The sequence below is a fragment of the Cyprinus carpio genome, chromosome B9 (genome assembly GCF_018340385.1).
Source record: "Cyprinus carpio isolate SPL01 chromosome B9, ASM1834038v1, whole genome shotgun sequence".
Classification (NCBI taxonomy): domain Eukaryota; kingdom Metazoa; phylum Chordata; class Actinopteri; order Cypriniformes; family Cyprinidae; genus Cyprinus; species Cyprinus carpio.
Genome location: NC_056605.1, coordinates 6846946 through 6860806, shown reverse-complemented (window position 1 = coordinate 6860806; position 13861 = coordinate 6846946). Strand labels below are relative to the sequence as shown.

Below are 13861 nucleotides of genomic sequence, written 5' to 3'. Positions count from 1 at the left end.
TTGTATTAATCACCATCTATTCATGTTTAAATGCATACATAGGCTATATCAAAATCTAACAGAAATAACGATTATCTCACGGTTCACTTTCTAACGTTATCCTTCACCGCTTCCTGAACAGCTTTGTCAAACTGTCACACCCGTGTATTAATACTCCCTCTTCTGCAATAACATTATGAAACAACAAAAGCAGCCAATGACATTCTTCTTATTTTTACTAACCATGATTCAGATGAATGTGCTACAATTAGTGGAAATGATCAGGAAGCAAAATATGGGTGCTAAGAATTGACACGCCTGTGTAGGCCAGCTTTGTCAATAATAATTTAAGAAGTTTCCAGAGCTCATTGTTGTCTCATATACAATAGCGGGTGCAGAGGGCGAGGGCAACGCTTGGGTCACCGCATGTGCTCTTTCAATGCCCTTTTGAATCACGTCACCCACACTTCTCCTATTTAACAAACGTCACCCTCCATCGGTCAATCAGATGTGTAACTGTGACTGGGGGTGTGGGTTTAAACTGGCTTGACCAGATTTTTCCCAGGAGTCTGTGTTGTGTTCCTTTGATATACACTACAGTACATAACTGCCAGCAGTGGAGCAGAGGGAAAACTCACACTAGCACATATTTGTGTTGCTGGGTGCTGGGAGCTGAGAATATGCCAAGGGCTTCCTGAATGCTTCAACAGCTCTGGATTACAGCTCACAAGTCCGTGGCTGAATACAGGGTTGACTAAAATTCTGGGCTACTCAAAATGAAGCAATATTCAACCATCCAGGGATTAAAAGCAATACGAGGTAATATTTTTTTCTCCTAAATTTATCAGTTTAGTAGAGAAAAAGAGAAACCATGATATATTGATATCTAGGATTGAGATATTTAAGAAATATTCTTCTTTAGATCAATGGAAGAGCTATGGAATAGAGAAATGAATCATTGTTTTCAAGTAAAAAATAAAAAATCTAAATACTGTTAATGTTAAACAGTGGTTATTTGTTAGTGTTATAATTCATGTATTAAGTGTTTTGTGTTCTCTGGTTTATATGCAACATTATTAATTGTAATTACATTGAATTATCACAAAAATGCAGTTTTACAACAGTATGGTTTGATACATATGGATACATAGTATGTGAATACATAGTATATGATTAAAAACATAAACAATCCAAATGCTGCAGATTAAGAAAGTTTTGTGTGTGTGTGTGTATATATATATATATACATATATGTATATATATATCGTTTTTAAGCCATTTAAGTAGGACTTAATTGCGTCTTTATACATAATTTCATAATCTTTCATAAATAATTATAATAAAAAAAATGTATTACCGAATGTAGTGGCAAACATTAATGGAAAATTTAATTAAACTTCTATTGAAACTGGTAATGTATTATTATTATTATTAATAATAATAATGTACACACACACACACCTATATACACACACACACACACATATATATATATATATATATTTATATACATATACTGTATATACACACACACACACACACGCACGCACACAAATATATATATGTATGTGTATATTTATATATATATATATATATATATAAATAGTGGGGGAAAAAAAGTTTTGAACACATGACCATTTTTCTTAGTAAATATTTTTCTAAAGGTGCTGCTGACATGAAATGTTCACCAGATGTCGGTAACAACCCAACTAATCCATACATACAAAGAAAACAAAACAAATAAGTTCAGAAATTCAGTTCTGTGTAATAAAGTGGGGTGACACAGGAAAAAAGTACTGAACACGCTTACTGAAATGTACGTATTTTGTTGAAATTTAGTATATACATTTTATATATAATATTAATATATTAACTGTAAATGTAATATCAAATAACAAACAAACAAACTCCAGTTAAAATTATGAAAATAATTATAATCGAATAGCACACCACAGTTAAAATTATAATAAAATACTTTCAATGTAAGTCATCAAAATAAGTGTATTTCTTTAAAGCAAATAAATAAATAAATAATTATTAATATATATATTATTCATTGTCAGAATGGACCATCATTAGATTTAGACCAGCGGAGTGGAATTATATGTATATGCATATACTGCATATAATTTAAAACATAAACTCATGGCTCTTATGAAAAGCAGCAACATTCTGATAAACTAAAGAGGCACCTTACAATTTATTATGAGCTAGTTTGATCCGAATTCAGTAAACAAACATAATCTGAAGACTGGATTAGAGATTGTTGTGCAGTTCATTGGTAGGTGTGTGTGACTTCCTCGAGTGTCCTGCAGAAAACAAAGGCCACTCTTATATTCATAAGCTTTCTCCCTAAGGAGCTTGGGTGGGCTGTTCTCACACATGCATGCAACTGCAGTCTTTCCCGTTTGAAATCCCTCTAGTAACCGGATAGCCGCTGATTTGGAGCGCTCTATTTTACTTTCCTCAGACAAGTTCAGAATACCCACCCCTTGGCGTTATGCTCACTTTCCAAAACCACAGTCCAGGCAGCTAGACTGAGGATAAAACACCAGCAGTCATGCATCTTACTTCTGCTGAAGGAGCCAGTCAGTGGGCTATTTGGAAGCAGATTCCAGTGAATGCTAATATATCATGTTCTGCAGTGTCAGAACAGACTTTATAAATTACAGTGATCATGATGAATGCACAGCAGTGATATGTGGACTGGGAATACAGCACAGGTTTTGAATAAAAGCCTGGGTTAATCCTTCCTTTGACACAAGAGCTGCAGCTGAAGGCATAATGCATGGATAAGCATCTGACAAAAATGTGACCTTTTCTGTTACCAGCTAGGACGATTTTACTAGACAATCACATGATCACACCAGGGATGTTATTGTTAACTAAAATTAAAACTATTAAAATGGTTTTTGTTAATGGAAATTAATCTATAAAATATATCAAACAAAGAACTCCAAGAAGCTTAAAAAATTTAGAACTGCTGCCCTTATTATTGATTATGATTATGATTATTATTATTACTATTATTATTACTATTATTATTACTATTATTATTTTGTAAACAATTGAGCTGATTTTGATACTGATTGACTAATTTTGTTTTCTTTAAGCAAGCTATAAGAAAGAATGAAAGTGTACAAGAACAAGCTGTTTATTTGCTCTATTACAGGCTAAACTGGCCTTAAAGGAGTAGTTCACTTCCAGAATGTTGGTAAATGTTGGTATCCGAACTCCTTAAAACAAAACAAAACAAAACAAAACAAAAAAAAAACAAAACGAAATAATTCAAAAAAAAACAAAACAAAACAAAACAAAACAAAACAAAACAAAACAAAACCACTGCATTTTAATCAGTAAAAATAATAATAATAATAATAATAATAATAAATAATAATAATAAACTACATACATATAATATGTAATATTATACTTTTAAAACACACAAGGTTTATGTAAAGACTCAGTTGGATATGTCTAAAATGATAGTAAGCAACTGAAAGAAACTGATGCATGTCTGTGTATCAGATGCGTGCAGGTCTTAAAGAGACAGGAGGCTACATGCTGCCGTGTGAATTAAAGGGATAGTTCACCCTAAAATTGAATTTCTGTCATCGTTTATTCACTCACATGTTGTCCCAAACTTATATTAACTTCTTTCTTGTGCTGGACACAAAAGAAGAATTTGAAGAATCTGTGTCACCAAACAGTTGCTGGTCACATTGACTTTGATAGTAGGGAAAAAAAAAATACCATGGATGTCACTGTGAACCTGCAACTGTTTGGTTTTTCCACCTTCTTCAAAATAGCGTTTATGTTTAGTAGAAGAAGGAAACTAATTCAGGTTTAAAACAACTTTTGAGTGAGTACATGAAGGTATAAAACAAACAAAACACTTAATTTTGGGGTGAATTATTCCTTTAATGTTAATAAAACACCAAACACACAGAGAAAAATCACTCAATACTCTTGACTGAAAAACTTTAATACAGTTGCTTTAATAGGAATCAGTGTATATAGTGTTTTATTTTTATATTTGTTCATTCAATTTTTTTAAATGCTCCTGCTAAATACACCTATTGTACCTGAAAATAAAACACTTTATTTTATTTTGTATAATATCTGTATTTGTAATGTGTATCTTTGTTCTCATTTTTTTAATAACAAAGATAAAATAATGACAAAGATTTCTATCTTTACCCATGCACTTTGGCCTAAATATCCGCCATACTTTTTCATATTTTGTTACCTTAAAAGGCTTTATAATAGGAAAATGAGTTTGGCTGTGATGCTCAAACAACTTGCAAAATAGAAAAATCAACATGACAAAGAATCCTGATAAAATAAAAAAAAAAAAAAAAAGATTTGTTATATTTTTATGATATCGCCCACCCCTAGTCGAGGAGGAACAAACCCGTACAGACTCCAAACCCCCGCCCCAGGTCTACGATTGTGCCATCGTAACGCCATTTCACCCCTGCCCCTTGGGAGGTCTGTGCACGCCACTGTTTCCACATATTTCCAGGCTTGAAACCTAAAATTTACTAAAATTACAAGGTAAAATTTAAATAAAAATAAATTAAAGTGTTTAAACCAACATAAGCTGAAGACTTGATTAGAGATTGTTGTGCAGTGCAGTGCATTGGTACTGGTGTGTGGACTTCCTCAGATGTAAATTAATAAATTAAATACATTTATTTAATGAATTATATAGATCAACAAAACTCCTATAGTATAAACTAAAATTACAAACACACAAACTGTAGCCTAAACATTAAAATAGAAGCTTATTTAAAATATTAATAAATACTACAATAGTAGGTAAACAATAGGCCTACTAGCCCTACTGATACTAAGTAACACTGTGACACACACACACACAGATATATAAGTTTTATATATTTTTTTATCATTTCCAAAGTTAAAATCGTTACTTGTAAATAAAAGGTGTTACTTAACAAAGATTTTTATTATTATTTATTTTTTATTTATGAAATATAATATAAACATTACATTTCTATTTTTTGTGCTTGCTTGAATTGCTTTTTTTTTTTTTTTTTTTTTTTTTTTTTTTTTTTTTTTGTATTCCCCCAAGAAACTTTGCCTTTACACACAAAACTTTTATATTCTCAGTGAGCAAATGCAAAGCCTGGGGGAATGTAAAATATTTTCGAGTGAATTTAAAAACACTGATAGGCCTATATATTTTTTTCCTCCCACCTCATATTTATTTTTTTTTTCCATCACCGTGTCTCTGCTTTAGGGGATCTGTGATGTTGTTTCTGTGAAAACTTGACCTGTTAAGATCCAAAGTTTTGGCATCAACAATATCAAAAATAGCATTGATTATCATGTCTGATAATCCAGATTTAAAATCATATAGATTATGTGTGTTTTTTAATTAATTAATTATTTATTATTATTATTATTATTATTATTATTATTATTATTATTATTATTATCATTATTATTATTATTTTAAAAGGAATTAAAAGGAATGGTCACTCTGAACTGCAGTTGTAAACAAAATTATTTTCATAAAACAAAAATTCATAAAACTAAATCATACAAAACAAACAAACGAACAAACATAAAAGACACATTATTTATTTGAAATAATAAATATAAAAAAAGTATAAATAAATAAAACAAAAAACTGTAAACTTTACCGACATATAAAAAAAAGAAATACAAAAACACAACAAAATTTCTAAATCATTAACTTAAATTATAATTAAAAAGGAGAATATAAAAATTAAATCAAGTAGCCAATTCTGTTTATATATATTTTTTATATATGTATTTGATCTTCATCAAAATAAAAAACAGTGAATTACAAAAAAATAACAAATAATTCAAGTAAAAAATAATAAATAATAAAGTAAATTATTACAATAACTGGTTGTAAGAAAAAAAATCAGCATACAAGTTTGGAACAACAAGAGGGTGAACTAATATTGACAATTTACATTTCAGGTGAACTATCCTTTTATAGGAATTAAAATTTTCAGTGCAAAAAAACAAAACAAAAAACAAACTGACGCACTAAAAATTAGGACAGAAAAGACAATATGTGACAATACTGTTACTGTTATTGTTAACTCAATATCCCTTCTCTGGTTATTTACAGGGTATGAGAAGTAGAGGAACATTTTACACACAGACAACACTCAAATCTAAGAGAAAATCTGCCCTGGTCTTCATCAAGGTCCTCTTCCCCTGCAGTCATGAAGGACCGCATAGAGGAGCTGCGTCAGAGAATGAAGGTCAGCGATAAGCCGGTGGACAACAACCCCTTCAACGAGGAGGAGGAGGAGGACATGGACCCGTCCTCGCTGATAGGCTTGCAGGCCGTGATCTTTGAGGCAGAGCCCGTCCTGGAGAACTTCCTGAAGGAGGCGCAGAGCATTCGTGACAGCATCGAGGAGCTGAACTCTGAAGTCCGTAAGTTCAGCCAGCAGCAGAGCAACTTTGTGGCCACCATCAGGCGCCTCAGCATCATGAAAAAGGAGAGCAGCATGACGCGAGACATCAAGCTGTTGGCCGAGAGCCTGCATAAAAGGTTAGACGTGCTTTCCAAGCAGGCTAAGCGAACCGAGGCCGAGCTGGGCCCGGACGTCGCCACGTCCCGTATCCAGAAGGCCCAGCACGCAGCCCTCTTTCGCCAGTTCCAGCAGGTAATGCGCCAACACAACGACGCAATCCTGAGCAAGCAGAACAAATGCAAGCAGTTCATCATCCGGCAGTTGGAGGTATCGGGTCGCGAGGTGTCCGAAGATGAAGTGGACAACATGATAGAGCAGGGCAAGTGGGAGATCTTCAATGAGAACATCATAGTGGATGCAAAGATCACCCGTACGCAGCTCTCAGAGATTGAGCAACGCCACAAAGAGCTCCTGAACCTGGAGAGCAACATGAAGGACCTGCGAGATCTCTTTCTAGATGTGTTCATGCTGGTGGAAGAGCAAGGCCACCGGATCGAGAACATACAAGCCAATGTGGAGAAGACGCAAGACTATGTAGCAGAAACTCAGCTAACTGTACGAAGGAAAAGTTCAAAATGGCTGCGAGATACAAGAAGAAGAACCCTCTCAGAAGACTGTGCTGTTGTTGCTGTCCTTGGTTCAGATAGCAGGGCAAGGCTGGCAAAGTAAACTATGGGAACGTTGCTCATTTACTGTGCTCTCAGTGGCTGCAGACATTGACCTCTGACTGATGAAGATAAAAAGCAAGGGCACAAAGCACTTTTGGAGAATATTAAAACAGGAAGGCTCCAAAAGATGGTTTTCACAGCGATGCCACCAGCTTCGGTTCCCCAAAGAACCATTTTTCTTACTGTGAAGAACATTTTAATAATCTAAGAAACTTTTTCCACTGTAAAGAACCTTTTGTGGAATGAAAAGGTTCCATGGATGGTAAAGGTTCTTTGAGGAAACATTGAGGCCAATAAAGAACCGTTAATTTTAAGAGTGTTGCAAGACTTTTAGCTGGGTGTTGACTCGGAAAACAAATGGTTATATAGATTTCACAAAAGGTTATTATGTTTTGTTTTATCACATAAGTTATGTAAGAGTTAATCAAAGGTGAATTTATTTTATATTTTGTTATTGTGCAAAAGGTGCAGTATTTTGGAAGTTGCCAATATATTTATCTGACTTCTGTTTTTTTACTTTTTTTTATTTCAGTATTATTTTAAATCTGTCATTGCTAATGTATTGTCTGCTTTATGTTAATCAAATATCTAAGCTAAAAATCAAACATTCTGTTATAAGAGATAAGACTAAGCAAATACGTCCTTTATTTTCATGCAAAAGGAAAAAGATTTCTGCAAGATTTCAACTTTTTATGCAGTTTTGGTTTTTCATTTACACAACAATGGCATATTGGAGACCTGAAATGCAAACTTTTGAAACTGTTTCAGATTGAATTTTTTTTTAAAACAATTCTGTTATCGTCGTCTGAGTAGGTATTTGAATTTACTTCACTACTGTTAAAAGAGTATGTTCTATAGAATGAATGAAATGACTTATTTTACTAAACTAAAACGCCAGTTTTACATACATTCTTAATCTGAAATACTATGATATATATATATATATATATATATATATAATATATATAATATATATATAAATACTATGATATATATATATATATATATTGTCTACAGAAATCGCAGCTTTTGTTGATTTTTAAAGATACAGTGTTTCCATGACATTTCAAGGCTCTTTTCAAAATAAATATAGCCTATAAATGTGTCGATATTCCAAAAACTGGAACTATTTTTTTTTTTTTATAAAATATTTTATTGTTTTATTTCAAGCTGCATACAAAGAGATTGCATTGAATGAATCGAGTCAAAGCAGGAAGTGCTTACAGGAAAATAAGCAGCAAGTTTAAACGTATTGGACGACATTGCCATCTGTTGACAAATACTTGCAGTACAAATTGGCCTTGATTTTTGAAGGAGAAAGCACTATTATTAGAGCTGTGAACGCATGCACACATTCCTTTGACTGCATTTGAGAGGAGGACATCGTGTATAGCCTACACAATATGGAGGTTATTGTATTTGCTAAACCCCAACACTGACTATTTAATGTGTTTATTAAACTATTTTCCTTGTGATGACCATTGATCCCCAATAGGAATAGGCCTAATGTGTGTGTGTGTGTGTTTGTGTGTGTGTGAGACTTGAACCAACAACATCCCACGTGAAGTCTATGTCATTGCAAAAACGTCCCTGATTTTCATTTGACCTCAGCATGAAGTCTATTTTCGAGAAGTCCATGTGGGACATCACTGAAGAGGTAATGTCACAGAAGTGAAGTATCATGTTGAAGACTACAAAGACGTTTAGAAGAACTTCTGAAGTAAGCAGACAACGCACCCTCCACACTTTCATTCATCATTTGAGTCGAAGGTCAACTGTCTAGTTATATCAATCACAGCACTTCAATAAAATCATACAAATCATACAGCCAGAGTCTTTAAAGTGTAGTTCACTCACAAAGACAAAGCCTCTCATCACGGACTCTTGTTCAACCCTGCGGCGCTAGTATTCTTCTGTGGAACACTAAAATAAAGCTATTTTCACCTATAATACCTGGGTAAATAATGACAGAAAAAATAATTTGGGTAATTCATCATCATACACAGACTGGTGTTCTTGCTGATGAAGCATTTCTATAGTCTTGTGGAACTGCTCGAATGCAAGAAACTCAGCTTGTAGCTAATACTTCAATAATTCAAAGGCAAGTTTTGTTTTCATTGCATCAACTCTTTATAAAAACGTTGGCGTTTCTTGGCAGTCTAGAAGATGCTGTATGCTACGCTTCATGTCGCTGTAAGCTGATGGACACTAGATGGCGCTACAGCAGAAGAGTTTGGATCAACCATCACAACACTGAAGCAGCTGCAACACGATGAGTTTCTGAAAATGTTTGTGGGAATATTCTGCAAGTTCTATAATGTGTGCTTTGGTCTGTTATCAAATTAGAGTAAGAACACTAACAAATAAATGCTTAGTCCTCCTTTCAATAACAACAACCCACCTTCCTAGACACAAATCTGAGAATAGCTGCCATAACATAGGCCTTTATATGAACATTTCTTCTAATATAGGCCTACATAAAGATTTTAGTTTACAGCGTATATGAATGTATTAGGGAAAATGTAGGCGTATACTAAATGTAAAAGTGTTTTAGTAAGATAGATTTTAACCAGTCAACATTTCCTATCTTCAGATAGGACATGATATTTATATATTTATTTATTCTTTATATATTATATATTTTACTCTAGTCATTAGAGTAATAGTGCAATAATACAATACAATAACAATAATCAGCTGCCAGAATGCTTAAGAACATAACTGTGTTTTAGGGCTGTTCTCTGGATTTTTTTTTTCATATTATATTATATTATATTATATTATATTATATTATATTATATTATATTATATTATATTATATTATATTATATTATATTATATTATATTATATTATAATCATGGTAAATACATCACTATGTCAGTCTCTGCTCAGAGATGAAAGATTTTATGGTTACAGCAGCATTTTTGGCTGGATTGGCATTTTCACTCAGGTTTAAAGAGTTTATGGACTGACATTGGTACGATATGATTAATACACCCAGATAAAAAGATTAAACATCCCAATGGCTATATCATGCTATTTGTCCAATTGAATAACTTGCTGTGATTTTGTTAGAGGCAGCGTGTGGAGAAAACTCAGCACTTTTTTTGCTTGCACAATCACAACTGAAATCTTCCGAGGGTTTGTGCTTTGTAAGGATGAAACTACATCCTATTAATTCTTTCAAGAGGACAATAAACACCTCTGTTCAGAGGTTACTGTTAAACAAATGCATAAAAAAAAACATGAAAAATGAAAACAGAAGGATTTGCTGGAAAAGATGAATGTGCACCGTTCTGAAAAAAACTGGCCGTTTTTTTCTTTTTTTTTCTCAGGCAAGTTATAACAATGAATCGGCCCGTACAGTGATGTAAAGTATACGTTACATATGAAATACGTAATACCTTTATCTCAAAGCATTGATATAAAATTTATTGAACTTCCTACCAAGTAGGAAGCAGAAAAGGTCAAAAGTAAATTTGCTCATCCTTATTAACATGAATTACATCAGTGATTCAGCTTTTAAAAGATCACATCAGTGGTTTAATAAACTTTCACTTCCCGACCGCTTCAGATCGGAGTGAATAGAGCTCTTTGTTCCCTGGTCCCGGTCTGTAATATTTTGGCTGGAACCGCCGGGTCCTGATGAGGTTCATCAGCTCGGCAGACTGCAGTGTCCCTGGAAGAGTCTTTCACTGCCTCAGGAAACACTTGCACTCAATAGAAACCACCCCAGCCCCAGCTGGCCCGTCTCATTTACCGCCACTGGTGACACGCATGCTTTGAACCGGGAATATTTGGAGGGCCGCACTTCCCAAATACTTCTTTATTTTGCTGCCTCATTAGACGAACAGGGCTCCAGGGATGAACTCACTCTCAGTAAGGAGTTAGTTTAGTGGTGGATCATTAAGTAAATGTCACTCAGGTGATGGGTTTCCCACAATACTCAAAAGTGTGTTTTCTAGAAATCACTTTTCAGGAAATAAAAAGCTAAATGTGAGATTTCAAACTGAAGTGATGAAGACTTAAAGCACAGTCTCAATAATATGGTTATGACAGCATGTAAATATAGTTGTAAATAATATTTATGTGTAATTGACATATCATGAAACACATTTCACAATTAAAATGTGTAGTGCATGAAAAGTTTTAATATTTTAGTTAGCTATTAATTGTCATATAATGTAGATATAGTTGTAGGTAATTTAAAGTATTTCAAATATAGAATTAGACATAAAAATCTATTTAAGACATACTTTTAGTCAAAAAAATCACTGTAAACTTCAGTTAATTGTATTTGATATAATATAGAGGATTTCAGCAATATAATATAATACACATAATATAAATTATATTTCATTTAATTGCAATTAACATGCAATAAAGTGTCCAAAGATGAATTCGATTATTTATTTATATTATTTCCATATTATTATATATAATAAGATGTATTTTTTTGTTTGTTTATATTTTTTTATTTATATATATATATATATATATTTACTAGGGTTGAGTGACATGTTACAGCAACAAAAAATATTCTTTATATATTTGTACATAGTTTTAACATTTAATCTTGATGTTCTAGTGTATGTTATCTGTTAACAGCCCTCATGAATACATTTTAATAACTTGGTTTCTCAGGAAAATAAAAACTCTGTTTCCATAGAAATTGCTCCATTTGTGGATTAAAAAGGATAAAAAATCAGAGAGTGAAAGCAAGAGATGAGATAGATCCGTGACATATTATCTTTAGTGTGAGCTTTACTTTGGCACCGAAAATGAGAGTGAAAAATGCTAATCAGGAAATAGATTCAACCTAAAGCATGTGGTATAGACATTTTATTTACAATGCATCATCTACGCCTTTACTGGAGTTAATGAGATTCCAAATAATCCAAACTGAACATTATTAAACTGTTATTTAGTCTGGAAGTGAGTCTTGCTGTATCTGGAGACTCAGGACGGTGACAGATATCCATTATGGCATGAAATGTCTGCAGTGGATAGCAAGAGATTTGGCGAAGCAATCAGGAGAAATGTTGTGGTGAAGAGTGCATTAGACATTTGGTCGCCAGGAGAAGAGGCCTTCACCAATCTGAAGCTTTGTGATTGCTGGTGGGGAGTGTGGCTTCAGTAGTGTTTGCTCTGTGAGCCTCAGATCTCTGCCACACTGCCAAACCAGGAAGACTGTGGAAATCTAGAGCTGACATTACAAGAGAGCATCAGGAAGTTCAGAAAGCAGCCAGCTGCGTTTGATAGGATTGGGTCACTTGTCACATCACAACATGATATGTCAAAAAAAAAAAACAAATTAATAATGTATAGTGTTAATCAAAGTAAAATGCGTTTATTATGGCAAAGTTTTGGTGTCTTTTTTTTTTTTTGCAGACAAATAATGCATATATATGTGTTTGTTCTGTCAAATGATTAATCATGATTAATCACATCCAAAATAAAAGTTTTGTTTACATAATATATGTGTGCATAATGTGTATATTTATTATGTATATATAAATACACACACATGCATGTATATATTTAAGAAGAATATGTTATGTTTATATATTAAATATATTTATATATAATATAAAATATAAGAATATAAATATATAAATGTATATACATGTAAATATTTTCTAAATATATAATTTATGTGTGTGTATTTATATATACATAATAAATATACCCTGTACACATACATATATTATGTAAACAAAACTTTTATTTTGGATGTGATTAATCGTGATTAATCATTTGACAGCCCTAATATATATATATATATTTTTTTTTTTGGAAAAAAAAAAGACACCAAAACTTTGCCATAATAAACGAATTTTACTTTGATTAACACTATACATTATTAATATGATGGGAAAATTAATGTTTTCAAATTACATAAATTCATTCTAACATTCATTATAGCATTCTATTTAAAAAATAAAACAAAAATGTATTTGTGTCCATGAATGTACCTCAAAGTGGTACCTCATAGTGAATTATTATATTATATGTATTGAATTAATTTGAGTTTTTTTAGTTTTTTTAAATATTTTTTGTTTTGTTTGATTTAGTTAAATTTGTTTAATAAATGCTGCAAAAATCTATTGCTTATCATTAGTTCATATTGGTTAATGAATTGACTGATGTTAACAATTGAGAACTTGTTACAGAGATTTCAGAGGCCAATTTCTAGAGTAATTTCACATTATTACGTTTTTGTGTTAGTTTTATTAATAATGTGTTATTTTTGTTATTTTTATTATTTTTATTATGAGTTTTATTTTTAGTATATTATACGTACTTACTATATGGTTAGGATTAGGATTAGGGTTTGGTTCAGGGTTACTTGCATGTTGTTATTATAATAGTAAGTACACCTAACATGTGTAACAAGGACACCTTAAAATAAAGTGTTACCGTTGTTTTTTTTTTTTTTTTTGTGCTTGACAAGATTCATCAAGCATGACATATTCACCGTCACATTTTTTTCCCCCGAAGGAAAGTTACTGTTGACTCTTGAGTCTTGAATGATAGTCATAGGAGGTCACAACCTTGATCACAGGGAGAACTGCTACCATTGTTTTTTTAGCCATCAGTTCATAATATCCCATATCCCAAAATGCAATTCTTCATCCCTTACAGACATTCTTTGTCTGATAGAATGTTGAAAATCTTTCAGAAATGTATTTTAAAAAGGCTCCCTGATTTCACAGCCTGATTTCTAA

General features: G+C 32.5%; 1 protein-coding gene across 1 annotated transcript; it reads left to right on the top strand.

The window, feature by feature from the left end:
• Positions 1–478: 478 nt before the first annotated feature.
• stx19 (syntaxin 19) lies at positions 479–8002 on the top strand. The gene is given in 3 exon segments (XM_042730768.1): positions 479–798; positions 6110–7013; positions 7016–8002. Coding segments are annotated over 2 exon segments (903 nt in total). The 5' UTR covers positions 479–798; positions 6110–6206; the 3' UTR covers positions 7112–8002.
• Positions 8003–13861: the final 5859 nt, after the last annotated feature.